The sequence below is a fragment of the Folsomia candida genome, unplaced genomic scaffold (genome assembly GCF_002217175.1).
Source record: "Folsomia candida strain VU population unplaced genomic scaffold, ASM221717v1 Fcan01_Sc007, whole genome shotgun sequence".
In the NCBI taxonomy this organism is placed as follows: Eukaryota; Metazoa; Arthropoda; class Collembola; order Entomobryomorpha; family Isotomidae; genus Folsomia; species Folsomia candida.
In genome coordinates, this window is record NW_019091199.1 from 4,890,666 (window position 1) to 4,916,106 (window position 25,441).

The 25,441-nt window shown below is 37.6% G+C and overlaps 4 protein-coding genes and 1 long non-coding RNA gene across 9 annotated transcripts; 2 read left to right on the top strand and 3 right to left on the bottom strand.

The window, feature by feature from the left end:
- Positions 1–2,492: 2,492 nt before the first annotated feature.
- On the bottom strand, positions 2,493–4,888 carry LOC118436131. 2 transcript variants are annotated; one of them, XR_004835231.1, is made up of 6 exons: positions 4,120–4,888; positions 3,712–3,997; positions 3,522–3,620; positions 3,312–3,390; positions 3,106–3,202; positions 2,493–3,042 (listed from the first exon to the last, which is right to left on the bottom strand). It is a non-coding gene; the product is annotated as an uncharacterized LOC118436131 (long non-coding RNA). The 2 variants fall into 2 exon arrangements; XR_004835230.1 differs by having other exon boundaries at positions 2,493–3,202.
- A 3,703-nt stretch (positions 4,889–8,591) lies between these two features.
- Positions 8,592–9,793, top strand: LOC110852574 (cytochrome c oxidase subunit 6B2). Its single transcript, XM_022100673.2, has 3 exons — positions 8,592–8,894; positions 8,988–9,128; positions 9,571–9,793. The coding sequence occupies exons 1-3, from the start codon at positions 8,829–8,831 to the stop codon at positions 9,652–9,654; spliced, it is 291 nt and encodes a 96-aa protein (XP_021956365.1). The 5' UTR covers positions 8,592–8,828; the 3' UTR covers positions 9,655–9,793.
- A 168-nt stretch (positions 9,794–9,961) lies between these two features.
- On the top strand, positions 9,962–11,315 carry LOC118436238 (serine protease inhibitor dipetalogastin-like). The gene is made up of 4 exons (XM_035853852.1): positions 9,962–10,308; positions 10,397–10,570; positions 10,912–10,974; positions 11,045–11,315. Exons 1-4 carry the CDS (start codon positions 10,089–10,091, stop codon positions 11,152–11,154), a joined length of 567 nt encoding a protein of 188 aa, XP_035709745.1. The 5' UTR covers positions 9,962–10,088; the 3' UTR covers positions 11,155–11,315.
- LOC110852547 (alkaline ceramidase 3) lies at positions 11,156–17,097 on the bottom strand. 4 transcript variants are annotated; one of them, XR_004835299.1, is made up of 14 exons: positions 16,975–17,097; positions 16,727–16,910; positions 16,458–16,564; positions 16,249–16,359; positions 16,130–16,169; positions 15,867–15,891; positions 15,631–15,792; positions 15,435–15,553; positions 15,323–15,367; positions 14,414–14,470; positions 14,184–14,231; positions 13,957–14,066; positions 13,732–13,867; positions 11,156–12,592 (listed from the first exon to the last, which is right to left on the bottom strand). XR_004835299.1 is itself a non-coding variant. In XM_022100647.2 (13 exons), exons 3-12 carry the CDS (start codon positions 16,555–16,557, stop codon positions 13,973–13,975), a joined length of 801 nt encoding a protein of 266 aa, XP_021956339.1. In that variant the 5' UTR covers positions 16,558–16,564; positions 16,727–16,910; positions 16,975–17,097; the 3' UTR covers positions 11,156–13,867; positions 13,957–13,972. The 4 variants fall into 4 exon arrangements, 3 of the variants coding, with proteins under 3 accessions (XP_021956339.1, XP_035709744.1, XP_035709743.1); XM_022100647.2 differs by having other exon boundaries at positions 11,156–13,867; XM_035853851.1 differs by having other exon boundaries at positions 11,156–13,867; positions 16,727–16,882; positions 16,975–17,093.
- Positions 17,098–17,391: 294 nt separating this feature from the next.
- Positions 17,392–21,512, bottom strand: LOC110851853 (ribonucleoside-diphosphate reductase large subunit). The gene is made up of 12 exons (XM_022099769.2): positions 21,335–21,512; positions 21,181–21,262; positions 20,540–21,085; positions 20,323–20,455; positions 19,949–20,244; positions 19,606–19,847; positions 19,176–19,527; positions 18,854–19,075; positions 18,566–18,778; positions 18,474–18,498; positions 18,050–18,309; positions 17,392–17,961 (listed from the first exon to the last, which is right to left on the bottom strand). Exons 3-12 carry the CDS (start codon positions 21,071–21,073, stop codon positions 17,803–17,805), a joined length of 2,436 nt encoding a protein of 811 aa, XP_021955461.1. The 5' UTR covers positions 21,074–21,085; positions 21,181–21,262; positions 21,335–21,512; the 3' UTR covers positions 17,392–17,802.
- Between the last annotated feature and the right edge of the window lie 3,929 nt (positions 21,513–25,441).

The following is a 25,441-nucleotide window of genomic DNA, read 5'->3' on the forward strand; positions in this document are numbered from 1 at the left end:
TTCGTAATAAGGTTAGGGACAAATGGTGTGGAGCGGAAAGGTTTTATTGCCTGCCAAAAGTCTTGCTGACGAATTGCATTATTGAGTTGTTGTTTCAGCCGTGAAGAGTGCCTCCTTTTGTCACGTAATAGGGCTTTGTAAGAGTGCTTGGAGGTCACATATGCGGCTGTATGATGAATGTCCCAGTTATTGCGTTTAGCGTTGTGTAAGCAGATTTTTACAGAGCGGTTGGAAACATGACATTCTTTGTCATACCATGGCTTATGGGGTATGTGTGAAAGGCTGTCATAAAATCGAGCAAGGCCAGTCGAGAGTGCAACATCCGTAATAGTGTTAACCAGGGTGGGATATGCGATGGAGCGTGATGCAAGTAGTGCAGTGCAGTGTGTATGCAAAGTCTCCTGAAATACTTGGTATTTGTCGCTCTTCCTTGCGAATTTAATGATATGCGGTATAGGGAGTTGGTACTGGTGGGAAGAACCTTGCCATGTGAGTTTGTATGGGTGATGATGGGATATTGGGACGCTGAGCGTGCCACAGCTATGAGTCACAGCTGCGATAGTTGGTGAACAAAAAACGAGGTCAATTACACTTTTTCCCTGTTTGGATACGAAAGTAAATTCTCCACTCAAATCCCCTTCAAAGCGTCCATTTACGCATACTAGATCGTTGTCCGTCATAAAGTTTATTACGGTTTCACCTCGGGGGGTTGAGATTTGATCCTGAGATTTCCGGAGTTGGGGACATGGGGAATGTTTGTAAGTTAATGAGTGATCCCTGTGAGCTTATCCTGGCGTTAAAATCGTCACCAAGGATATGATGATGGTTGGGGTGCTTTTCTAAGATCTCCTCGAGGGTTGAGGTGGTCCATCAAGGTCAGTTCTCCTTCTCGGGTTGGGGGAAAGTAAAAGCTTCCTATTACGTATAATACGCCTGTGTGACTGCACTTAGCTTCAATGATGATGGCTGAGTCGGTCGTAAGGAGGGTGGAGATGAGCGTGAAGAATTTCGGATTGAGGAGGAGAATTAGCCCCTTTTTGGGCGACCGACAGGTGGTTTTATGGCTTTTTGCTCGATCAGCAGAAATTGCGGGAATAGCGAAGCGACGACAGGGTCTTGGGTGTGCCAGGTTTCGGAGAGGCAAACAATAGCAGAGTTAGTAAAAGCAGATAGATCGTGTGCACTTAAACTATATATACTGTAATAATTCTCTACGTTGAAGAAAATAATGTTTAGCAAAAGATTGGAAATAGGATTTATGCTTATCTGATCCTTCGTAGGCCGACGTCCTCATGGGATAATGGTGATGCCAGTGGGGGTCCACTTGTACTTCTTGTCAACGACACCGGCCTTCCTGGTGGTGAGTATGTCCTTTCGAATCGTGCCCATTGTGGTGGGGCCGGTGACCCTCAGTTCGCGTAGTTTCGCTCGTAGCTCACCAGCAGTTTTACGTTCCTCTTTCGTCATATCTTCATTGATGTAAACTTGTGCGAATTTCCCGGTTTTGCTTGCGTAAAGTTGCTTTTTCTGGGCGAAAAGTGTCCATTTGTCACGTGATCGGAGAAGTTTTACAATGACAGGACGTGGTCCTTTCCCGGCGGTAGCCTTGCCCACGCGAAATGCTTTATCAAAGTCAAAACTGGCGATGCCCATTGCTGTTGTCATCTCTAGAAGGGTGGCGGTGAGAGTTGCCATCGTCTCTTTTGTAGCCTCAGGTAGTCCGGTAATTACAACTGCTTTATGGCGGTCTGGGGCAGGTGTGGGAGGGCTGATCGACTCCAACGATCATGGTATCCTATAGAGATAAACAGTTCCAATGTTAGTTATTCAGTATAGGACGGGGCTGGAATGATGTGATTGGCTGGTTCGCAGTTCAAATTTCTCCATATATTTTTGATGCCGCATAAATGAAGCCGTAGCACTCGCTGCGCACCATCCGTCTCACTTTACCCTTTACCATCTCTTCTCATCACACTTTATATTTTACGTCCCAGAACAAAAAAACAAAAAAACAGTTTTTCGTGCTTCGGTGTCTACCACACCCACCATCATCAATTATTAAGTAAGTTTAACGACAAGATATGTCAGAGCAGTTTTACAACCATGCTCAGGATTTAATGTGACTTGATTTTTGTACAGATTTTCGTCATCTCGAATGGAGAATTTTTGCGACTTTCTAAGTTCGAATAATTAATTAAAAACTGAAAGTTGTTGTGATGCAGATTTACAACCAAATTTATTGCAACAAAAATTGATTTAGCATAAATACAATTTTACTAACTTTACGTTTGAGAAACATCTAAATAACAACTAAAAAAATATACTCCACCGCCGTGTTGTCACCACTGAAAGTGTGTATCCACCGGCAATATTGATAAAGCAATTGTTATCTAATGTGAATAAAACATCTTTGTTGTTTATAGATTTAATAATGCATCTTCACCAATAAAAACAACTTTGCCGTAATAACCAAACATCGAAATAATTTCCCGGTTGCAAAATATTTTATTATAAATAGTAGCAATAATTTTCGTGCCTTGAGTATATAAGGAAAATGGAAACAGTTGAATGTGGTTCTGATTCTTCTACTTCAAACTGTAGTGAAACTTATTTCTAATCTTTATCTTCTTGTTCATATAAAGGATAAATTAACCCACCCCCCTTTCGGTGGAGACACAGACAATGGTGAAGACACAAATGGGGTGGAGAGGTCGGTAAAACTCTTTGAGAAATTTCTTGAAGGTGGCTAAAAGTGTTTGCTGCAAACGACAGTTTTATGTGATACGTTTTCCTTATCGATGTCGAGAATTTTACACCACTGCTGGAACCTTTAAAAAAACTAAAATTAGCTATCAGAGGAAAAAAGAATGAGAGAAATGAGTTATTTTGCATCGGAAGTTCTGACGCTTTGGCAGAAAGGAGTAATTACGATTTTCTTGGTTTCAAGAATTATCACAATTAGTACCGCAACACTTTATATTTCGGACCGTGACAAACGACGGTTTATTAAATTCAAATAAATGTTTTGAGCAACTGGATTTCCTGCGAAAAATAACAAGCAATTAGTAATTTGAAACCTGCTTGAAACAAATAACGTGTTTTCACCATATTTATGTGTCTCCACCGTTAATTGTTTATTTTAAGAAGATTTTGAAGAAGGTTTTGATAAAGTCACACTGAATTTGAGTACATGAAGGCGAATCTGTAATTAAAATGAACGTGTTTCCACCATATACATGTGTGTGTCCACCGTTCGTTGCTTTTTTAATTTTTGGAGATAATAAACTATTATTTTAATATTATGGTTGAACCTGGTAAACTTTACTGAAGTTCCTGAGAATTTCACACTATTCCCGAGTCACGAACAAGGTCTCATAGTAATTGATGAGTCTGTAATTAAACAAAATAACAAGGAAATATTGATATAACAGTTGCTTGCAATAATGAACGTGTTTCCACCATATTAATGTGTCTCCACCGTTCATTATTATATAATTTGAATTTGCTTTGTATAAACGCACACTGATAGATCAGATAAATTGACCGGTGGAGACACGGATCTGGTGGAGGAAGGGGCAATAGGTCACAATATTGAGTAACAATTGGCACAAATATTATATCTGCAATTCACAAAAATAAATTTAGTGGAACTTAATTTCCAACAATGAGCGTGTTTTCACCATACATGAATGTACATATATGTGTATTCACCGTTCATTATATGAGAAACTATTTTTGAATCTTGTAAAACTTTAACGAAGTTTCCGACAATTTCACACTGTTACCAGGTCACGAACAACAACTAATGGTAATTGATGAGTGTATACTTCAATAAAATATAGTGCATTACGAAATACAAGTTCCTTGGTCCTTATTGTTGCAGAATCCAGTTAAAGTTGTTATTTACCAGGTTGGCCGGCGATGACACAGATTTCTGGTGGGGGCACGGCAGAGAGGTCGCAAAATTAATGGATGAAAAATTGTCCTTAGCAGTTACCTGAACAAATAAATCGCAATAAATTAACATCCAAATCACTCGTAAAAATGAACGTGTCACCACCATATTTGTGTCCCCACCGTTCATTGTTGAAAGAAAATAGTAATTCTTTTACTACTTACCGAGAGTTGAAGCTTAGAGCTTAACTTGTGGTGAGTTGAACCGATTTATGTAATTGAGTGGATGTCAGAAAATTAATTTGTAGGATATTAAATAATCTTTTAATTACTCAGCTTTTCCGAGTTTGGCAGCAATAATGATGGTAAAGGAGACACCTGATTTTGGTGCCAAGAAAGGAGTGAGATTTCCAAGTAATGGGAAATTGAGATTGGGAAAAATTGAGTTGTGCCAAGGCCCTGTTTTTATGGGCGGATGCCCATAAAAACCGTCAGCCAATCACAGCATTTGGAACCCCATTTCCCTATACTGAAACAATAACCATATCTTCATCCTTCTTTAAGTGATCTGTATTCGCTGGATCGACTCCAGTTTAGCTACCTGTGCTTCTAAGGTGTGCATTTTCGATTCGAGGTCCTGTAGTTTTGTGGTGATGGTCGTAAGGGGTGCGATGGCTTCCTCTATTTTCTTCACAAAAGTGAGCATTGTCTGATTGATTGCACTATTAATGAGCTCCTGGATTTCCAGTTTGGTGTAATTGAAGCTGGTGGACTCCGTATCTGACATGTCCTGGTCTTCGATTACAACGTCATCCCGGGTACGTTTGGGTGTAGGTTTGGCTTTTGATTTGGATCCTCTGGGGGAAGGCATGATGAAGGAGTTCAGAGTTGGATGGAGGCACTTTGAGACAATAGTATGGGAGATGTGTGTGAATGAGTGAGTGAGTGTAGTAAAGTGACTTGGGAGCTCTGTCTCGTGTGTGTGTGTACTCGACCGCAGACAAATCGGAACTAAAAAAAACTGAGGTTTTAGAATATACTTATAAGTATATTCTAAAACCTCAGTCGGCCGATTTATTTATTTACAAACTGCAGACTTGGTTCAATTCATTTTATTTTTCAAGGTTTCATAAGTAAGTAACTCTTATTTATCGTGTGAGTGGTGTTTAAGTAGAAGAATTTGTGTCTTATTCATAGTTTTTTGTTTGTTAATACAAACAAACATTCGTTCAGCATTTGATAGCTTAGACCGTTCATTGTTAATTAGTAAGTTAATGTATCAATTCAATTTAAATCCTACGTACATTAGTACCCTATACAATTATATGAACCATAGATGCTTTAAATTTAAGAATAGTCATCAATATTTTGATAACCCTACAGGCGTGGTACAGGGGGCTGCGGGTAGTGGTTTATATTACTCAGCGTACCAAGATGATATACACAAAGTTATCAATATCCCTTTTCTATTATATGTTGATGACCTTGTTATTTATATTGCTGGTCATGACATTGAAACAATGATGAAAGTTATTATTGAGCAAGCAAATCTCATCCAAAAATGGTATGACGACAATAACCTTAATATTAACTATTCAAAGACCAAGTTCCAAATTTTTCGTAAACCAAATTTCTTTGTTCCTCCCTCTTTTACTACCCCACTCATTTTGGAGAATGGTCAAGCAATTGAGTATGTCAATTCATTCAAGTATTTAGGAGTAAACTTAGACTCCAATTTAAATTTTCGTGAGCACTACAACTCTGTCACGAAGAAAGTCTCGAATAACTTAGGTTATTTGCATGGGGTCAAGCGTCACCTCACTGACAAAGTCATGGCCATTATGATTAATAGCCATATACACTCTGTTATTGACTATTGTGTAGATATTTGGGCTATTCATTCTGACATACAACTAGACAATATACAACGAAAAATCAACTCTTTTCTCGTAAAATTTATGATTCCTTCGTTAGCTAGAAAATTTCGGTACAAAAAACACGCTCGTTTCAAAGTTAGTGGTCAATCTATCAATATTAATGACTTACTTGTTAAATCTCTTAACAATTCGTGAGCGTCGTGATCTCTTTCTGTACAAATATGCCTTCAAATATTTGCAAGCTCACAAGAGTTCTTCTGTTACTAGACGCACGTGGCCCCTTCTCACCGTTCATTCTTGTAATTTCGCTCAAAAGTCCATAAAATATCGTGCTATTGCACTTTGGAATAAGCTCCCAAGAGATTGGGACCCAAAGATTAGTTACGCCCAATTTGTTAAAGCCGTACGTGAACTCATTATTCTCAACCGTAATGATATGTTTTTTTACTATTAGTTATTTTAGTTCGCTTACATAGTTATATTGCTTATTTGTGTCATAGAATTTAAACCAGTTTTTGTAAACTGATTTCTATTAACACTTGAAAAAAGGTTTAAATCAAATCAAATCAAATAAATAAATGAAACACGAATCTCAATGAAGTATGTGCATATGCTGATTGGCTGTGATGATGACACATGTACATGAAACTAACTTAACATAATGTTTGTTTTATGCATGTCCAAATTTCGAAATATCATCCCAAGTCAAATACTGGAGGAGGAAAGATTCAAGAAATCTGCACATCTCGTTCCATTCATTTTATTCGTAACCTGAAATAAAATGCATCCAATAGTACTTGTCGTGAGTATTTGTTTCCGTCTGTGGCGTCAAGGTCGAATGAGTTCAGGTGGATTTTAATTGAAAAATATGGAGCTCTGATTAAGAGGTAAGCAAGGAGAAATTGTTTGATGAGGAAGTGAGGTCCACTTTTTTGGAGAGAGGATGACGGAAATATATGTAAGAATAGAACAGAATAATAATTAATCTGCAGAAGAGAAAATATACCGTTTGAGTTGCAATTTGCATAAGATGAAACTGCACTCAAGGGGTTCAAACTGGATTATCTGGATGCGATTTTGAGGTTAGGACGTGATAGTGCACAATAAAATTTTTACATGGTTTGAGACCAAACCCAGGAAACATATCTACTGTAGGTTCGGTAATTTTTTGTTACCATAATTGGAAATGAGTGAATATGGAATACAAATATTTGCATATTACATATTGAAGTAGGAATAAATCTGATGGTCATATTGAGTGTGATGATTTAACTATTATGCATTTCATCACGTTGGGAAAGTACGTTTACAGGAAAAGCGAATTCAGAATGATTTTGAAAAAGTAATTCCCATTTGAAGTTTTTGATAAATAATTTTTGATAAGCAATAAAGACAAATCGTATTTTGGAGTAACTTGGGAAGTAAATTATTGACAAGAATGCGTAATGGAAAGATATACAATTAATTTCAATGCGAGCATTAAGCTCAAAGGGTATGTTGCACGTTTTCAGAAATTGCGTTACATGAGCTGCTTTTTATGAATAATTTCCTTCGTAAAAGAATAATTTGCGAAATAAATAAAACAAACTGTAATAATGCAACAAAATTTAGTACATTAAAAATGTATGTGCGTAGGATATCTTTTTGATTAATTAAATAGCATCCTTTAATTAACTTATCTTAATTAGTTCATAAAAATATAGTTTGTTTATCGGTTAGCACACAACTTAATTATTTTTTCTCGGCCAAATATTGGCTAATATTGCAAAAAATGCGTAATAAATCATCAAATCAATAATAGATAAAATAGTAAGTACGGATTTGTGAGTCGTTTCGCAAAAGTGCAAAATACAGTTAAGTAAGTAACTTACATACAATAAATACAAGTTTAATTAATGAGATTAACGGAAATATGGGTAAATTATGATTCAGTCAATCGCAAAAATGGTGACTTTACGCCAAAGTTATATTGAGCTTAACGATCGCTTTGCCCCTGTCGCTCATCGTCCCTCGGATTTGGTAAGCCCCATCCGTCGCCCACATGGGGACACCGTCATTCGCCAAACTGTGGGCACGACCTCCCCTGTGGTAAAAGTCGGCGTCCTGATACATCCTGTCGAAGAGGAGCGTGACCTCGTTCTCCTCTTCGTCCTCCGAGTGTGTGAAAAGGGCCTAGTTCTCCAAGTCGAAACCCCGTCACGATCGCGGTTCCGAAATGGTTTCGGTACTGGAGTTGGTTGTACGGGACGGAAAATATGACCGCGACGCGCCTCGGAGAGTCCCCGATTTGGTATGTCAACACCCCGATGACGCCGTGGGGAGAGGATCTGTGGATACAACTGTAAAAAAGACGAGTAAGAAATTTTTTGGGAAGATTGAGATATATTTCCAAGAAAAAATTTCAACTCACGGATTTTTAGAGAAAACGCACGCCTCCCTCGTACCGGATTGGATAACTGCGGGGAGTGGGTAGTACAAACCTCCGTCGAAACAGTAGAATTGTGAGATTAAGAAAAAAATCTTCGGTAAAACATTTTGCAAAATTTTCTACTTTTTTTTACAACACATTGATGTTCTGTTTTCTCAATTAAAACACTCACAGATCTGAACTGAATAGTACACGTTCCATTGCTCCTCATGCCATTGGAAATGATTTCCGCAGTGTTTCCTCCAAACATGGTGTGACCTGCGAAAGTGGTGGTGAGGAATGAGGGAGATTTCGTCACGGCCTGTTTTCTCCCCCGCGGTGGGGACACTTGGTCCGGAATTACGATGGGAAGCACACGTTCCATTTTATTTCTGTTTTTTGCACAATTTTTTATCGGCATTTATAATTCCACCCCCACCCCCACCCAAATCCAAATCCAAATCGTCCTGCGAAAATATCTAAATATGTTCCTTGTCCGTTGGCATGCCACACAAATGTTAATTCGATTAAAATATAGACAACATGAAGAAATCACAATTTCAAATTCTGCCTGTGTCACGTCTGCCTCATCACCCAGAAGATTTTCCTCTGTATCATTGTAATCTGTGTGTATCGTCAAGATCGTCATCATGAGTGAAGAAGGAGCAGCAGCAGGGGGTGCGGCAGGTGAGGGTGGTGCAGGGGATGTTGAAGAGGTAAATTTTTCGTGGGTTTTAGCTTCATTATTATTATTACTATTAAATACATCTTATTGTGGTAATAATTTGACGCTTCTCATATAATTCTAGTTCGTGTTGGAGACAGCCCCTTTCGACCCTCGTTTTCCGAACCAGAATCAGACCAAGCACTGCTACACGAGCTTTTTGGACCACAAACGATGCGTCAAAGCTAGAGGAGAGGAATTTGCTGCGTGCGACTACTTCCGACGCGTAATTATTTTTATAGTTTGTACTGTTGTATGCATGGTCAAAATACTTGTCGAACTACAGTGTTTTGAGCTGGTTTGTTCCCAGGGTTTGGATTTCAAGGGCGAAGGGCTATTCCTATTCCACCCACAAAAAGACGAAAATCTACGTGAAGATGAAAGGATAGGTTTTTTTTAAGAAATTCAATTTTTACCCGTCTCATTCCCTGTCAAAATTAATTTTTTGAAGTCGCGGAAACAATGGATTTTCACAATGGAAAAGATAATTTCTTTAAAAATCATTCGTATGACCGGCGTATTATTCATGTGTAGATTTTCGTCTTTTTGTGGGTCTGAAATTCAGACTCTGAATCCAAACCCTGGGAAGAACGGAGCTCAAAATACTCTGTTTTGACAAATTATTTCGCCCACCTGTTATTTATTCAGGTCTTTTAAACCATTTTAAGGTGTACACATCCCTCTGTCCAAACGCGTGGGTGGCCAAATGGGAGGAGCAAATCCAGGCGGGGACCTTTCCAGGAAATATTTAGTAAAATTTGATCTGTACAAATTTCGATAATCATCATGTCATTCAAAATTGTACCGTCTCTTTAATCTGGCTTTACATACTTGTTAAACAAAATAAGAATATGAGCATTTGTTATGATTGAGTAGTAGAAGGGAAGCATATGAATAAAATCACGATAATTTATTGATTCCTGATCCTGCATGATTTATTTAGTTACAACTTTATTACGGGAATATTGGAACGGTGTACATTTCCATTTATAATGAGATTCAGTCATGCGTTTGCTATAAATATTTGCATCAATCCATCAAAAATTCACCTTCAACTGTTTCAATGTCATCAACATGTACATACATTTATTTACTTATTTCATTTCATTCTTCTTGGGTTTTGATTTTGAATTAAAGATTTACGAATTTTGTGTGCACGATTTTTGTGCGTATTTAGAAATTAGAAATGAAAAGTGTTAAGTATTCCATAGTTCTTTTCGGTATATTAAATTTTTGGATTGATTCCGGTGATAGCATGGCGTGGGAATGTCTCTCCTTAAAATGTCCGCAATGCGACAGGAATTTTCGCATTTTCGACCCCATTTGTGCCTCTAATCGCATCACATATCCGAACGAATGTTGGGTGAATTGTTACAATGAGAAAAGAGAGTGTGGAGGTGAACAGGGTAAAAAATATGGCAAAAATAATTACTGAAAAATAATTATTAAACATAATGATGCATTAAATTAAAAAAAATATAATTGCATAATTAGAAATCACCATCAGACATCGGGGACATTGTCCCATTACGAGGAGACCCAGAAAACCTTACTTCGTTGGAACATTGACCACCACGACGGAAAATTATCTAGTTTCAGATTCAACTCCAAGAATAATTTGTAATCTGGAATATTGCACGTGTCCAATCGTTCAGAACTATATTTGCGGTATTTGCGTACAATTTTGCTTATAATAGAGGTCTCCCAGCGTATCTTATCAGATTTTGACCAAATTCGTGTCAATCGGGCACATATAATTTGTATAAAATTTGCAAAAGATACGATTTCGGAGTGAAGTAGAAAATTTTACACTTTCCAGATTTACTGCGCATTTTCTCCACTTCGGATGAAAATATCCTTGCCAAACTCTCTCTCTCATACAAATCATACTTATTTTTGACCGATTGACACAAATTTGGTAAAAATCGGTGAACATACGCTGGGAGGCATTCATTGTTAGTCTAGCGGATCTTAAAAAAACTTATTTGTGTATTTCGCATACTGTCCAGGGTCTGATGGAATCACGTACGTCAACCCATGTTATTTCCGATGTGCTCGAAGATGTTTTCGAGGTAAATGCCATCCACTATGTGCAGATATGAATGTGACAATTTTCTAATAAAAAATTATGCACATGCTCAGATTTGCAATTTTCCAAATGCGGCCATTGTTCCAGAACCTGGTCACAACCAAGTCATCAATGTCTCATCGCACTTTCGTATGAAATTTCAACACAAAATTCAATACTTTGAATAAACTCATCAGCATTATTTTATTACTGTAACAAACGTATGTATTATAAAACCGAAATTTTCTTTAAAAACTGTCTTTGTATTCGTACAACATGGTTTGATTTTTTTGATATTGAGTTCTGAGATGTATTTATACCTTTGATGGATTGTTCTTTGAAATACCCTGCAACAAACACATTTCATTTCGTGGTCATTCTACATTTCGCTTTTTAACGTAGGACTCGGTGACTCTTCACCAAAATCCACACATTTTTAATCATTTCTGGAAATCTATTTTAAAATTCTGGACGACAAATTTTTAGTCAGTAAGTTGATTAATGAAATGGCTGTGAGTTTTTTAAGCTAGTTTCGACGAGTTCCAATTTTTCTGAAGGCTTCTTAAGCTTGAGATCTCCTCCTTCAAAAAGTGTCAAAATCTGGAGTGTATATTCTTAAAAGATTGGGAACGACCTGCTCTACAAATTTGTCGTCCAGAATTTTAAAATAAATTCCCAAAAAATGTGCTTTTAGCGATGAGTCAGGTCGACCCCGACATTAACAAATAAACAAACATTGAACGGTAAAAATTAGACTAGAACATTTTTATGAACAAACAATTATATGTATTACCTACGCAAATAATAATGGCGTACGTACAAAAACACCTCGATTTGGCATCCACTATTGTCAGAATAATAAATATGTATGCGACATATGTACACATTTTAAGTGGAAAATGTTAAAGCTAGCGTGCTTATCTAGTCTTATCGGTGGTTACAAATATTTAGTTTGTATACGACTTACTTTACCCAGTCCAAACATTTATTGGCCTTAGCAAATCGTCATTAGGTTTTTAATGCGACTACTGAATGTCATTATTTTGAGCTCTCCCCGTTAACATTAGACAAATGCAACAGTTTTTTTTACTTAAATTTAAGTATACTTAATCAAAATGCGAACTTAAAACGGGAAAACAATTCTTAAATTTACCTTATCATTTTATACTTATCTAAGTAGTAATACTTTAATGATCATCACAATTATACTCTCACTTTGTGGGTGTGGATTTATACAACCCGACAATTTATGTACGTTGGACAGTGAATTACGTTATGACACGGATATGATGAATGGTTATTTATACGTATATTTTGCATAATTCTAAAATTCCTTAAAACTAACTTATTTAATTTATCACTTTATCTTTATAAATTTCTGCCTACAAAACTAGTGTATGCATCTAGAGAAGCGTCATTAATTAATTCATAGTTGTGTAAGTATTTGCCAGAGCTGCTAACTCGATACACGCAAAAATTGTCGTCAAAACGGACAATTTTAAATGATTCTACAGTATAATTTTCGATTTAAGTATTATTGCCATTTTCGATATGAATCGAGTTATTTTAGTTATTTTTTTGTTTTCTATATTGCAAATTCTTTGATTGATCTTATCCTTATTCTTTGATGATATTGAATATGTTATGTGTCACATATATTTAGAGGGTGAGCAATAAAGAATGCCAAAGTTTTCCATTAAATTAAAATTCGTTGAGCCGACGAAATTTTATGAAATTTTTCAATAAGCTGAATCAAAACAGTGGTGTTTGCGACTTGCTCCGCATTTTGTGCTTTCATTTTTTGCATCGCCCTTTGAAGTACAAACAATGGAGGTCTCCGAGCGTATGCTCGATTCGCACTGCCAATCGATCGCAAATTTAATTAATATGAAATTTGCAAAAGACGCGATTTCCCAATGGTCACGTTTGGCAGAGACATTTGCATCTGAAGAGGAGAAAATGCGTCTAAAAGTTGGCAAATTTTGCACTTTCCAAGCAGTCCAGAATACCAAGCTGGCTCATACGCCTCCTTGTTACATACCTTCAATGTATTAGACTTTCGGGCCGGTTAAAATTCTAGATGCCCATAGGGACTTAATTTAGTTTTAACGGTATTTGGGCTAGAATTCAAAATTTAAGCATTTTTTACCTTCCTATGCATGACACAACAAGTTTTTTCGATATTTGACCTGTTTTTCGCCATGCTAAGGCCGCCCCATTTAGAGTTGGTCGATTGGCCTAAAATTCAAAATTTAAGAATTTCTGCCCTTCCTATTTATAAAAAACTCAGTTTTTTCGACATTCGACGTTTTGTCATGCATAGGAAGGTAAAAAATGCCTAAATTTTGAATTCTAGCCCAAATACCGTAAACAATTAATTAAGTCCCTATGGGCATCTAGAATTTTAACCGGCCCGAAAGTCTAATACATTGAAGGTATTTAGCAAGGAGGCGTATGAGCCAGCTTGGTATTCTGGACTGTTTCCAAGGATATTGAGCATTTTCTCTTCTTCGGATGCAAATGTCTCTGCCAAACGTGCCCATTGGGAGGTCGTGTCTTCCGCAAATTTCATACTAATTAAATTTGTGACCAATTGACACTATTTTGCTCAAAATCTGGGAGCATACGCTGGGAGACCTCCATTCTGAGTTCTGATGGCTTTTCTCATATTTACTTATCTGAATTTGAAGAGCTTAAGCATTCTTTACTTTATTTCTCACCCTCTAACACATACATAGTGCGTTTGTTTCCTTGTACTAACTTGTGTGATGATAATAATAGCTCGTGGTTCATCATTCCAATATTTCATATAAGTCGTCGTTGTTGTTCGGCATGATGATGATTAAGCAATGCAAAATGTCATGACGTTTCAAACGTAGGAGGATTTGAAGTGGACTCTAAATAAGTGAAGAAATGTCCATATAAAGTAACAATAAAAAACTCACCCTCACTCCCCATTTACATATTTGTCTCCCTACTCACTCACCTGTCTTTTCGAAATATCAGTCAACACGATAATTCGGTTCGACCGACATGCCAAACCACTTTGGAACGATTTTGACTCTCGGCTTGAAAAAGTGTCCGCGTGCGTGAATGCTAAAGAAAAACATGAAAGATCCATGTAATACCGGGCAAAATGTCGCTCAGCAATATTGCTCCGTATTAATATTGATTCGCGATCAATAACCACACACTTTAAACTTTTACACTTACATAAATAAGGAATGGATAAACGTGGCATAACCCGCGAGAAGGTGCCACCTAAAAATGTACATGAATTTTTTAGGAAAACATTGAATATTCCCAATTACTTAAAAGTTCGAATTGCTATTTTGGAAGTGGCCTTCCCATCATTTAATACTTTACATACACTCAATCCCCCCCCCCCAAATTTTTGAGTAGGGATTAAACTTTGAAGAATCACGACCGGAAATGAACCTTACCATGCGTGCAGCTGGGTCAAAGGTCGAAGCGATGTTGGCAGTTGACTTCGGAGTTCACTGAAATATGCAAGCATTTGTTTGTCCATTAGTATCATAGCACAGGTAAGCACATATCGTCACTCTGCACTCACTCAGTCATTATTATCAACAAAATAATACAACAAAATCAATAATTATTATTCCGGAACAACAGAACCTAATACTTCTACCTGACTCTCTATCAGTGGCCGCGGAAGCCGTGGGGACATTAACATTATAGGATAGGGGAGGGAGGGGTTTATATAACATGGGCGGATGATGGGGACATCGAACAACCGTGGGGACATTGCCCCTCTGCCCCACACGCCACTTCCGCGGCCACTGCTCTGCTCGCTATCTATCTCTTTGTGACGATGAACCTTCCCAGAACAAAACAAATATTCGTCGTCGTCGTCGTCGCAGCAGAATCAATATTTACACAAGTTCCGTGACTGAAATTAAACCACGTTTATATATTCATACTAATTCATAGGCTGGTGAGTGAACAACCTAACCTGGCTGCCTGACTGAGAGAATAATGCGAATGTTGGATTTGTTGAGGGCGGAGACGAGTGCATGATCAAATATTCAGAGAAAAAAAAGAGCGTTGGGTTGCATGAAACTGCAACTTATTAAATTAATGGACTTGACAAGAACACGGGGATGAACGCACAAAAATTACATAGCAAGACCTAAGCATTTGTTCGTTATTTTATTTAAATATGCCTTCTTTTTTACTTACTGCTGTGGGATCGGAGTAATGGTCAATTATTTTTATATGTATTGAAGTGGTTTATTTTTGGAGTAAATAAGCCTTGTCTTTTTTTTGGTTGGATGAAAACGCATACATATGTAAATTGGGATAAAAATGAAATGTGATATTACACTTACGTGATCTGAGAACAGAGTTGGTTATCAATGTTCCAAACTCCAAAACTAAAATAGAACGTCCAATTATAGACATTGTTTCGGTTTGGTAAGACAATTTTCGGAAAATTCGTACCCAAATGTGTACAGGAAAAATCCAGCAGACAGTAATTTGGTGCAGGTTCTGCATTGATTGAAATTGACCAATCGTAAATCCAGGGATAACACGACTAGGACTCCCATACCGTACATGACCTGAAACCGGAAGTAAAAACATATAAATAAATACATGCTTTCATCTTATGTAAGCATGAAAAATGGACATCACGCACCTGATGAATCACTGGATTCTTCAGGGACAAATAGAGACCACAAAAGATTACGAAATATGCGGCACATAGGACAATCATGGACCAATTTATATCTCGCTTTGCCGACTTTCGAATTTCTGAGAGTTGGTAGATGAGCACTGTGTTTCCCAAAACCATTGGGAGCTATGCGCAAATGTGTCAGAGATTATTTTATGCAAATATTTTCGCAAAATCAATAAATCTGCCCGTCAACCTACCTCGTCGAGGAGTTGCATTGAGTACCTGTAGCAAATACATACCCATTAGTACGGATTAACCAAGTAAATAAGTGCACCCAGTGGCTGCGGAAGCCGTGGGGACATTAACATTTTAGGATAGGGGAGGGAGGGGTTTATATAACATGGGCAGATGATGGGGACATCAATTAACCGTGGGGACATTGTCCCTTGGTCCCACGCTTCCGCGTCTCACATTTCCAGTGCACCACATTTCTCAACTTGTACTATGTAAATTATCATACCTAAGCGTCATGTGGAAGGCCCACGAGCCCACACCGACCACTAACGTTCAAAAACAAGCGGTCACCAAAAATTTCAAAATTCAATCGCCATTTCAAATTTTGTTTTAAATTTTACTTACACATAATGGACGCCATCGTCAGAACAAATTTTCTCTCTAAACCGTGTCGCATAATTTGATAGATTCCGATCAGCGGTGGTATGATCATTCCCAGATTGCTTAGCGTGTTCCCTGTAATAGAGCGTAAACCTCGCATAATTAGACCACCACAAAATCAAAATTTCTCCATGTTATTCATGCATATGTCTAGAAAGAAATTGAGCACTCACAAAATTCCGCGATGAAGGGGCTGACTTCGTAGTTGATCTCGCACCAGTCGAGGGTAGAGGTGGGTGTGCCCCAAAATGGTTCAGGGCGTGTCGGAGCCATGATCTGGCTGCGTAAGAATAAGAAGAATGGTACAGAATTTTTATATATTTTAGACACGACGAGAGCGATTATGATAATGATAACGAATCCATGTATGTATTTAATACCATGCATGGACTAAATATTTTCCCAGGAAGTGGGTTATCTTTATTATACAGAAGATACAAACCTTATCGTAACGACGACTATAGTGACCAAATCTCTCCGAGTTTCCCTTCCTCTTCAGCTGATATCAGTTTCTCGTGTGTGACTTTGATTTCAAAACCCGAGAAATGCCTGCGACACGACACGAGAGTGATGCTGTCCCTCAAAATCTCGCCAAAGTCTGGAAATTGATGAGACCAGCAGGTTTCCTGGGTTTTATACGTATGTATTTATTTTTGGACAAGTCTGTGGTGGAGAAAGTGCTATATTTACCTCCACTCACTTTCACCAGCTACTTTCACCTGACCCGATCCGACTTGGAGTGAGTGAGAGTGAAATAGCATGGCATGCAGAGGTGCAGCTTTTGTCGTCCTCCTCCGACCGACTCAAACTCCCGAGTGAGCTGAATCGCAGCCAATGTAGCAAGCAAAACCACCAACTTGCCGTGGATGCATATGTACTAACCGATCTGGGAGTTTGGCCGATAAATTCATGCACTTTAATATCACATCCCACACCCGTTTACCAACCAACCACATGCATACATACATAGCACCTACCTGGTGTGGAAGCTACTTAATTAATCAACCATGTACCATTTAATTAACAGCTAACGGGAAGTGACAACGGGAATGTGGGATGACAGTTGACAAAAAGTGGCAATTTGCATACACAAATAATACAAATGTATGCATTTTCAGATTTGTGTTTTATTACTAGTCAAGTTTATTGTAAATCATAAATATTCCTTGGTTGAAATACATACATGAGAAAAATTCTTAAATATCAAATCATAAATATAACGCAGATCAGCATCACACTTGAACAGGTAACGTAAATGCATAAAGCAGACTAATTTGGTTCATTTGATTGACGACGAGATGGAGAAATTAAAGAGATGCTACAACACCTTGGTTGTCTGTAATATTATAAAAAGTTAGATATGAAGCACGACAAGAATCGTGCGAACGAACTCTTAATTGTGTTGTGTGAGAAAGAAATAAAGTAAAATCTAATGAATTATTGATAAGGCACAAAAACCTCCGTACTTAAAAAGTAATACAAAGTAGTAGGATGAGAAATTTATGGTTTAGTTGCTTTTTAAGCACTGCACATTAAGCATTCGTCCTTGTTCTGGAGAGAGCACACCATTCCTTCAACTTCTTCCTCCTTGGACTTGAGCTTGGTTTTGTCCACGGTGAATTGAATAGCATTTGCGGCTGGTTTAGTACGCAAGTAGTACATTCCAGTCTTGAGACCCTGATAAAAGAATGCGAATAAATATTAAAAACACAGAAGCATGAAAGGAATTTACTGAGTCTAAAATTAATATAGCCAACCAAGATACCTTTTTCCATGCGTAGAAATGCATTGATGTCAACTTGGCGAAACTGGGTGCTGCAATGTGAAGATTCAGCGATTGTGACTGATCAATGAAAGCTCCACGATCGGCTGCCATGTCAATGACGTCTCGTTGAGAAATTTCCCAAACGGTTTTATACAAAGCCTTAAGGTCATCCGGGATTTCTGCGATATCTTTCACCGATCCGTTCGCAGCAATGAGTTGATTCTTCATGTCAGGATTCCAGAGACCTCGTTCAGTCAGATCTTTGAGGTAAAAAAATAAGAATTATCAATATCCCAGACAATATGGAAAGTAATACTTTCCATATTGTGGTCAAGATATCAATTACATCCCATGTCGAATCGAATAAAAATTGTTTCGCATGGTGAATAAAAACAATTCTCTTATTTTATAGTTCTCGAGTTACCTTTGAGGAGGTGAGGGTTCACAATCTGGGGCACATAAATAATGTTACAAAATCAAAATTCGACAATCATTTTAGATTAAATAACGATCTACCTGGAATTCTCCAGACAATACGCGTCTCGTGTAAATGTTTGAAGTGTAAGCTTCAATGGATTCATTGTTGCCCAAAATCTGAGCAGTAGAAGCGGTGGGCATGGGTGCCAAAAGTAGAGAATTTCGGAGTCCATGCTGTGCAATCTTTTCCTTTAAAGCAGCCCAATCCCATAAATCGGTCGGAGTCACACCCCACATGTCATACTGCAAAATCTGTTGATTGGAAATTGACAAAATGATTAATTTAGTTACAATTAATAAGTATGTTATTTGCTACGGCGGACTCACCCCTTTGCTGACTGGACATCCTGCGTAAGTCTCGTAAGGACCAAGCGTCTTGGCCAATTCCATACTCGCCTCCAAACTTCCGTAGTAAAGTGTCTCAAAAATTTGAACGTTCAATTTCTTCGCCTCTGGGGAGTCAAACGGAAAGCGCATAAGAATGAAAGCATCAGCCAAACCTTGAACACCAATTCCAATAGGACGGTGACGCTTGTTGGATCGCTCAGTCTGTAAAATTAGTAAATTTTAGTAAAGTCTTAATTAATAAATTAGTTTCGGCAGTCAAAAAGCTAAATCGTTGTAACAATTTATTATAACTTGAACTTACCTCAGGTACAGGGTAATAATTTAGCTCGATGATCTTGTTCAAGTTCTTGGTCAAAACTTTAGTGATATACTTGAGCTTTTCAAAATCAAAAGTTTTATCCGGTTTGACAAACATGTTGACGGCAATTGAGCCCAAGTTGCAGACAGCAATCTCATCAGGAGAAGAATATTCTACAATTTCAGTGCACAGATTGGAGCATTTAATAGTTCCCAAGTTTTTCTGGTTGGATTTGATGTTGCAAGCATCCTTGTACAGCATGTAGGGAGTTCCGGTTTCAATTTGTGACTCGACAATGGCATACCAAAGTTTCTGGGCTGCCACCTTCTTCCTGAATTTTCCTTCACTTTCGTATCTGAGTAATAATTATTTCATTTAGTGTTTATACTTTACCAAACAAAATCTTGAATATGAATTATGATGTGTATCTTACTGCATGTACAACGCATCAAAGTCTTCTCCATAAACTTCACACAATCCAGGTGACTCCGTAGGGCACATCAAACACCAGTCTTCACCGGCTTCAACCCTCCTCATAAAGAGGTCAGGAATCCACATTGCATAGAACAAATCACGAGCTCGATTTTCCTCCTTGCCCGTGTTCTTCTTGAGATCCAAAAATTCGAAAATGTCCGCATGCCAAGGCTCCAAGTAAATTGCGAATGCACCAGGGCGCTGATTTAACAAGCAACAAATCAACAAACATGTCAATAAACACCAACCAACTTCCATGCTTAATTTTATCATTAATTAAGAATAAAAGTTTAATTGATTACCTTATTTCCACCCTGATCAACATACCGCGCCGTATTATTGTACACCCTCAACATGGGGACAAGACCGTTAGAAACTCCATTCGTTCCTCCAATGTACGATCCTGTCGCCCTGATGCAATGAACATTCAGTCCAATCCCACCCGCACTCTTGGAAATGAGGGCACATTGCTTCAACGTGTCGTAAATCCCTTCGATGCTGTCATCCTTCATGGTTAAAAGAAAGCAGGAGGATAACTGGGGACGATTTGTGGCAGCATTGAACAGAGTGGGCGACGCGTGAGTAAACCACTTCTCACCTAAATAAATATTAGTTTTAATTTATCCGGAATCAATGGATTTTTAAGATTCAAAGCTTTAACAAATTCAAAACTTACTCATCAAATTGTAAGTTTCAATCACGGCGTCGATATCTTCCTCATGAACTCCAATGGCGACTCTCATCAACATGTGTTGCGGCCGTTCGACAACTTTGTTATCAATCCTGAGCAAGTAAGACCGCTCCAAGGTCTTAATTAACAAACACATATAAATATATAGCAAAATTGGTCAAACACTAACAATAATTCTGATATTTAAGTCTCTTATCTTTACCTTGAATCCAAAGTAGTTGTAGTTAAAATCTCGATCGTACACGATTGATGAATTCAGCCGGTCCGCATTCTTCTTAATGATCGCCATACAACGGTCCGAAATCATGGGCAAGTGCTTCCCACTCTTCTTATCGACCAAGCGGTACAGATCATTCATAACGTCAGAAAAGCATTTTTTCGACTCTTTATGCAAATTGGAAATTGCAATCCGTGCCGCCAGCAGAGCATAGTCGGGATGTTTCGTCGTCATCGTGGCGGCCGTTTCCGCCGCGAGATTATCCAACTCGACCGTCGTGACACCGGAGTAGAGCCCATTAATGACCTTCTGCGTGATGGCGGGAGCGTCGACAAAGTCCATGTTCAGACCATAGCACAGTTTTTCGATGCGAGACGTAATCTTGTCAAAGTGAACTTCCTCCTGGCGACCGTCTCTTTTGACGACAAACATTTTCTTCCTCCGGTTCCCATCTTTCGCCTCCCCATCGTTCTTGGAGGGACTCAAGGGTGGATTCATGGTGGTGGTGCTGACGACCATTTTTTCGACAAGCTGCAACATAAAAATCAAAAGCATAACATAAATAACTCGTTACTATTTATTATTCCAACCGCATTAATTGCCACCTTGTATATAGCTCCACTCACCGAGAACAAATATCTTATCAAATTCTAATCTAGTAGATAACCAACAGCTCTCTCTCTCCTCCACACTCGGACGAACCGAAATCTGCAATCAATATAAAAAACGTGAAATTAAAATCAGTCATTCATAACGTACCTGCTGCGTTGTAATACACACCTTTGAATTCTTCCTTGTTGCAGCAGTTGATAAGATCTTATGTTGCTTGACTTTATCCTATTTTTGAATATTCGGATAAGTTTGATAAGTGACTGGTTGAGAGAAACGCAGAAGTGTGAATGAAACGAAGTTTCGTTCGTTTGAGGAAATGAAATTCACACCGGCCATCAACACATGGACAAAGACAGCCCGCTCCTTCCACCCGCTATTTCCACCCCGCTTTCTCTTTGTTCACCAAACGTTGGATCAAGATCAAGATTCAACAAGTCTCACTTTTTTGCAAATATTTTTGCACGATATGCAAATAATGCGAGTATGTATATAGAAGGATAAAGAGTTGTTATCAGAAAGGATGCAAGTACTGCATATTTGTTAGAAAAGTCTGAAAAAATCAAACTTTCGAAAATAATTTTTTTTCATGAAACACTCGAAAATGAATGCAAAATCTAAAGCTCCATGAAATAATGTCAAACTTTTTCTTCGAATTTCCACTAAATACTCCGTATACGCATATTATTCAGAAAAAGTATGTCATACTTCTCATAATATCCCAAAATTCTGAAATTCATTAAAATATGGGAAAAAATTTAGTTAACCGTCGGTCTCCGATAGGGTTAAGTGATACGTCATTTTGTTAACCCAACCAGTTAACCCTATTGGAGACCGACGGTTAACTAAAGTCTAGCCAAAATATGTGAGGAGTGAATCACCTTTTCATACATATTTCACTTTTAAGAAAAGTACCATTATTAAACAATATGCTCATTGTACTCATTTACAGTACTTCTATTTCTGGAAAGGTTGAAGGTTCGGATTATGACGTGACATCCCAAAAATAAAATATGACACCAGGGCGAACAACTAAATACGTACATATTTATTAGCTCTAAACTTTTGTCCTTCTTTTGTGTGAAGGGTGCAGCCCTTGAATGAAAGGAAATATAGTAAATTCCGAAGAGCTGAGTCACAACTGAGAGAGAACCCTTTAACATTAACAAAGGAAAGTTTAGGAGGGGATTCGATGAGCCATCATCCAATCCAGCCAGCCATGCATGCAAACCGTAAACTCTTTACTTCCGATGGTTTCCTACCTAATGACCACAGAAAAACAATGACAAAGTTGCATGCTTTGTTATTCATCATCATCATTACTGCTTTTGATCAGTAGAAACAATCGTTGTATTTTTTACGGTGTGGTGTAGGAGTTCCAAAAATTCTATTTTTTTACAACAAATTTACGGATCGAATTTCATCATGCAATTTACACCCGTGATTGATGATGAATATTTACAGAGACTCGCCGGGTTGAGTCATGCTACCAATAATCTCACCTGTAAATACGGTACAGGTAAAAAAAAGTACACATTTTATGTAAGTGATGACTACTACTTATTTTACTACGCGAGTACATAAAAAACTTTCCTCTTCTGTGTGTCTGCATACAAAAATGTTAAGTTTTTTTTATAGAATGACGCGTTATGTCATTGTTGCGTTTATGGTATTTATGTGCACTGCAAAAAAATTAGACATCTTCTTGCATTTCAAAGTTGTAAGTTGCGTCGTAAAGTGTCTCAGAGGAGGAGGAGGAAAGGTGCATATCATTAATATGATGGTTATCATACATGTAAGCATCCGGTTACCGGTATTATCATCATTACCTCGTTGTAAACTGCAGTATATACATACATGTCGAAGAATATATCAATCGCAAGCACCAATTATGTGACGATTTTATAGCGAAATGCAAAATAACCTGTTAAATAATTTAATTTTTCTTTCAAATAGAAATTGCAAATTATGTATCAAATCAACGCCAATAATAAAAAATATTCCAGGTTCGGTATATATTAATACTGATAGATAGCAAAAAGATTTCACCGGTGTCATGTACATTGTACAATCTTAGAAAACTGGTTTTAAATCATTACTGATCGGAGTAAATATGTATATGACTCTACCGGCGCAGTAATAACGGGCATTACCGTTTAGTAATGTCGTGGTAATGAAAAATTTACTACTCAGAAACAAACTACTACCAATCCGGTATGAAGTCAGTACCAAATCAATACCAGTACGAGTATGACTACCAGATTTTTAACAGTGTGAAGAAATATTTCACCAGAAAAAAATGCATTTTCATTTCGCTCTTAATTATCCTTTTTCAATAAGTACCTGCACAAATCATCGTCGCACAAGTCGTAATTACGGGATGACTCAATCTTTAAGCAGGTGTAATAAGCAAATAAGTACATGCATGTATTTGTATTTTGTGTACCTAACTAAATACCTTTTAAGCGAACGTGTTTATAGACGTGGCATAATTTATGTTCATCTCTTTATTTACGCGATGATACACATGGCGTGACCGTGACGTTGACAAGATTCCAATAAAACTTGAAATTCTTCTCAAAAAACAATTTGTCTGCTGACTGACTGACAACTCTGACTAAAAAATAAATACGAACCAAACCACTTGGCAAATTCTTATAATGAGAATGACGTACGTACGAAATCTAATCGCAATTAACGAACACAAATCCTCCCGTAACATGAAATAAGAAATACGCAAAAATCTTTTTGGCTGAAATTCCTCACAAATTCTTTTTGTTCCAAAAGCAACACGGAACGTCATCACATTCCAAGTTTTGCGGATTGGAGATTGGATAAGAGCAATGTGCTTTCTTCAGTAAATATGTGCATGTATGTACATATGCATTTTTAGGATTTAAGGTGACCCCTCTTTTTTAAACATCACATTAAACCATCACACATTTCAGGCATGACATTAAACATTTATTTGCATTTGCTTCTTCTTCTTCTTGATTCATATGCATGCAAAATCTTTTTTACCACCACGACCAACCATCTTTTAAACTATTCATTAAGTTCATGTATACAAAATGATGAGATTTTTTGGCTTGGTCGCAACAACTACGGCACACACACACACAATACCTCGTTCATCTGTTATATCGAATTGATAAAAAGTTTTGTCGTATGTACGAATGGAATGGAATTCTGAGATTTGGGGACATCCATGATCAATCGGGAATGCGAAAAAGGCCAACATTTTGCACACTTGGATACGTTGAAAATCCGCCTTAATGCAATAAACTAAAAGCGATCACACAAAAAGGAATGTGATTGGATGATCCATTCATGCTTCGTTTTTGCAAATGTGCACTGCAGACCATATACACTTGCTAGTCAAGGATTGCTACAGGGAAATGTACACATTTTGTGACATTGTTAGTCCAAATCGGGGTTTCGAGATGTCTCGAAATATCGGGAAGATTGAAAATTTTGACCTTTTCATTTTTCAAATTCCTCAAAATACGCGACATTACGCGAGATATTTATGAATGTGCCATGTCTTTCCAATTGACATTTACCAAACTTGTAGCACGGTGTGAATAGTAAGTCGACTCTCTTCTGTGGTAGTGAATTCTTTAACAGAATTGGCTCTCGATCTTGTAAATAGGTGGAAGTATGCATGTGTTGTATGTACGTACGTAAATATCGTTGCCATCCTGCCCGTGTGTTTTTTAAGGAATTTCAGAATTCCTTCAAAGTTGAACTATCATAATGTGAATGCAATGGTGGAGGAGAGGAGAGCATCAATGGCAAACCAGACTTGTGGACGTAAAAGCAGTAGCAATAGCAATATGCATAATATAAATATATATACGTAAGTGTAAAGCGAGCTAAAAAAGCTGTACGATCAACATTGAGATTCGACTTTAAAAAAAGAGACAGAATTTCATGAGCGTAACCAATCATGGTTAAATTTTGATTATTTTGCATGATTTAACTTCAAAGAAGAAGATTTCAAATGCAATTTGTTTGATATCTGATTAAAATTAAAATTGTTAAACTTCAACGCCAAATAATTTTTTTTTTCAAAATTAATAATTAATTTAAAATATAAAATGTATATATAAATTACAAAAACACCACTTTCGACTTTCAAGTTTACCATAAAAAAATTAATCCACCTTTAACATACTAAAGGTGCACCCTTCATATTTAAACGATTTAAAAATTTTCCAAAATTTCACCCCTTCACTCCCCAATCCTCCAACTATTTCGAAATACTCCCCTGCCCTC

Coding starts and splice junctions, on each gene's coding strand:
- LOC110852574 (XM_022100673.2), top strand. CDS start 8,829: ATGAGTGAAGAAGGAGCAGCAGCAGGGGGTGCGGCAGGTGAGGGTGGT. Junction 8,895..8,987: donor GTGCAGGGGATGTTGAAGAG/GTAAATTTTTCG, acceptor ATATAATTCTAG/TTCGTGTTGGAGACAGCCCC. Junction 9,129..9,570: donor CGTGCGACTACTTCCGACGC/GTAATTATTTTT, acceptor AACCATTTTAAG/GTGTACACATCCCTCTGTCC.
- LOC118436238 (XM_035853852.1), top strand. CDS start 10,089: ATGAAAAGTGTTAAGTATTCCATAGTTCTTTTCGGTATATTAAATTTT. Junction 10,309..10,396: donor AGAGTGTGGAGGTGAACAGG/GTAAAAAATATG, acceptor TTGCATAATTAG/AAATCACCATCAGACATCGG. Junction 10,571..10,911: donor CGTTCAGAACTATATTTGCG/GTATTTGCGTAC, acceptor CATACTGTCCAG/GGTCTGATGGAATCACGTAC.
- LOC110852547 (XM_022100647.2), bottom strand. CDS start 16,557: ATGGCTCCGACACGCCCTGAACCATTTTGGGGCACACCCACCTCTACC. Junction 16,360..16,457: donor CCCCTTCATCGCGGAATTTT/GTGAGTGCTCAA, acceptor GCTCTATTACAG/GGAACACGCTAAGCAATCTG. Junction 16,170..16,248: donor GACGATGGCGTCCATTATGT/GTAAGTAAAATT, acceptor TTTGAACGTTAG/TGGTCGGTGTGGGCTCGTGG.
- LOC110851853 (XM_022099769.2), bottom strand. CDS start 21,073: ATGGTCGTCAGCACCACCACCATGAATCCACCCTTGAGTCCCTCCAAG. Junction 19,528..19,605: donor TTTGATGCGTTGTACATGCA/GTAAGATACACA, acceptor ATTATTACTCAG/ATACGAAAGTGAAGGAAAAT. Junction 18,499..18,565: donor TATTGTCTGGAGAATTCCAG/GTAGATCGTTAT, acceptor TATGTGCCCCAG/ATTGTGAACCCTCACCTCCT.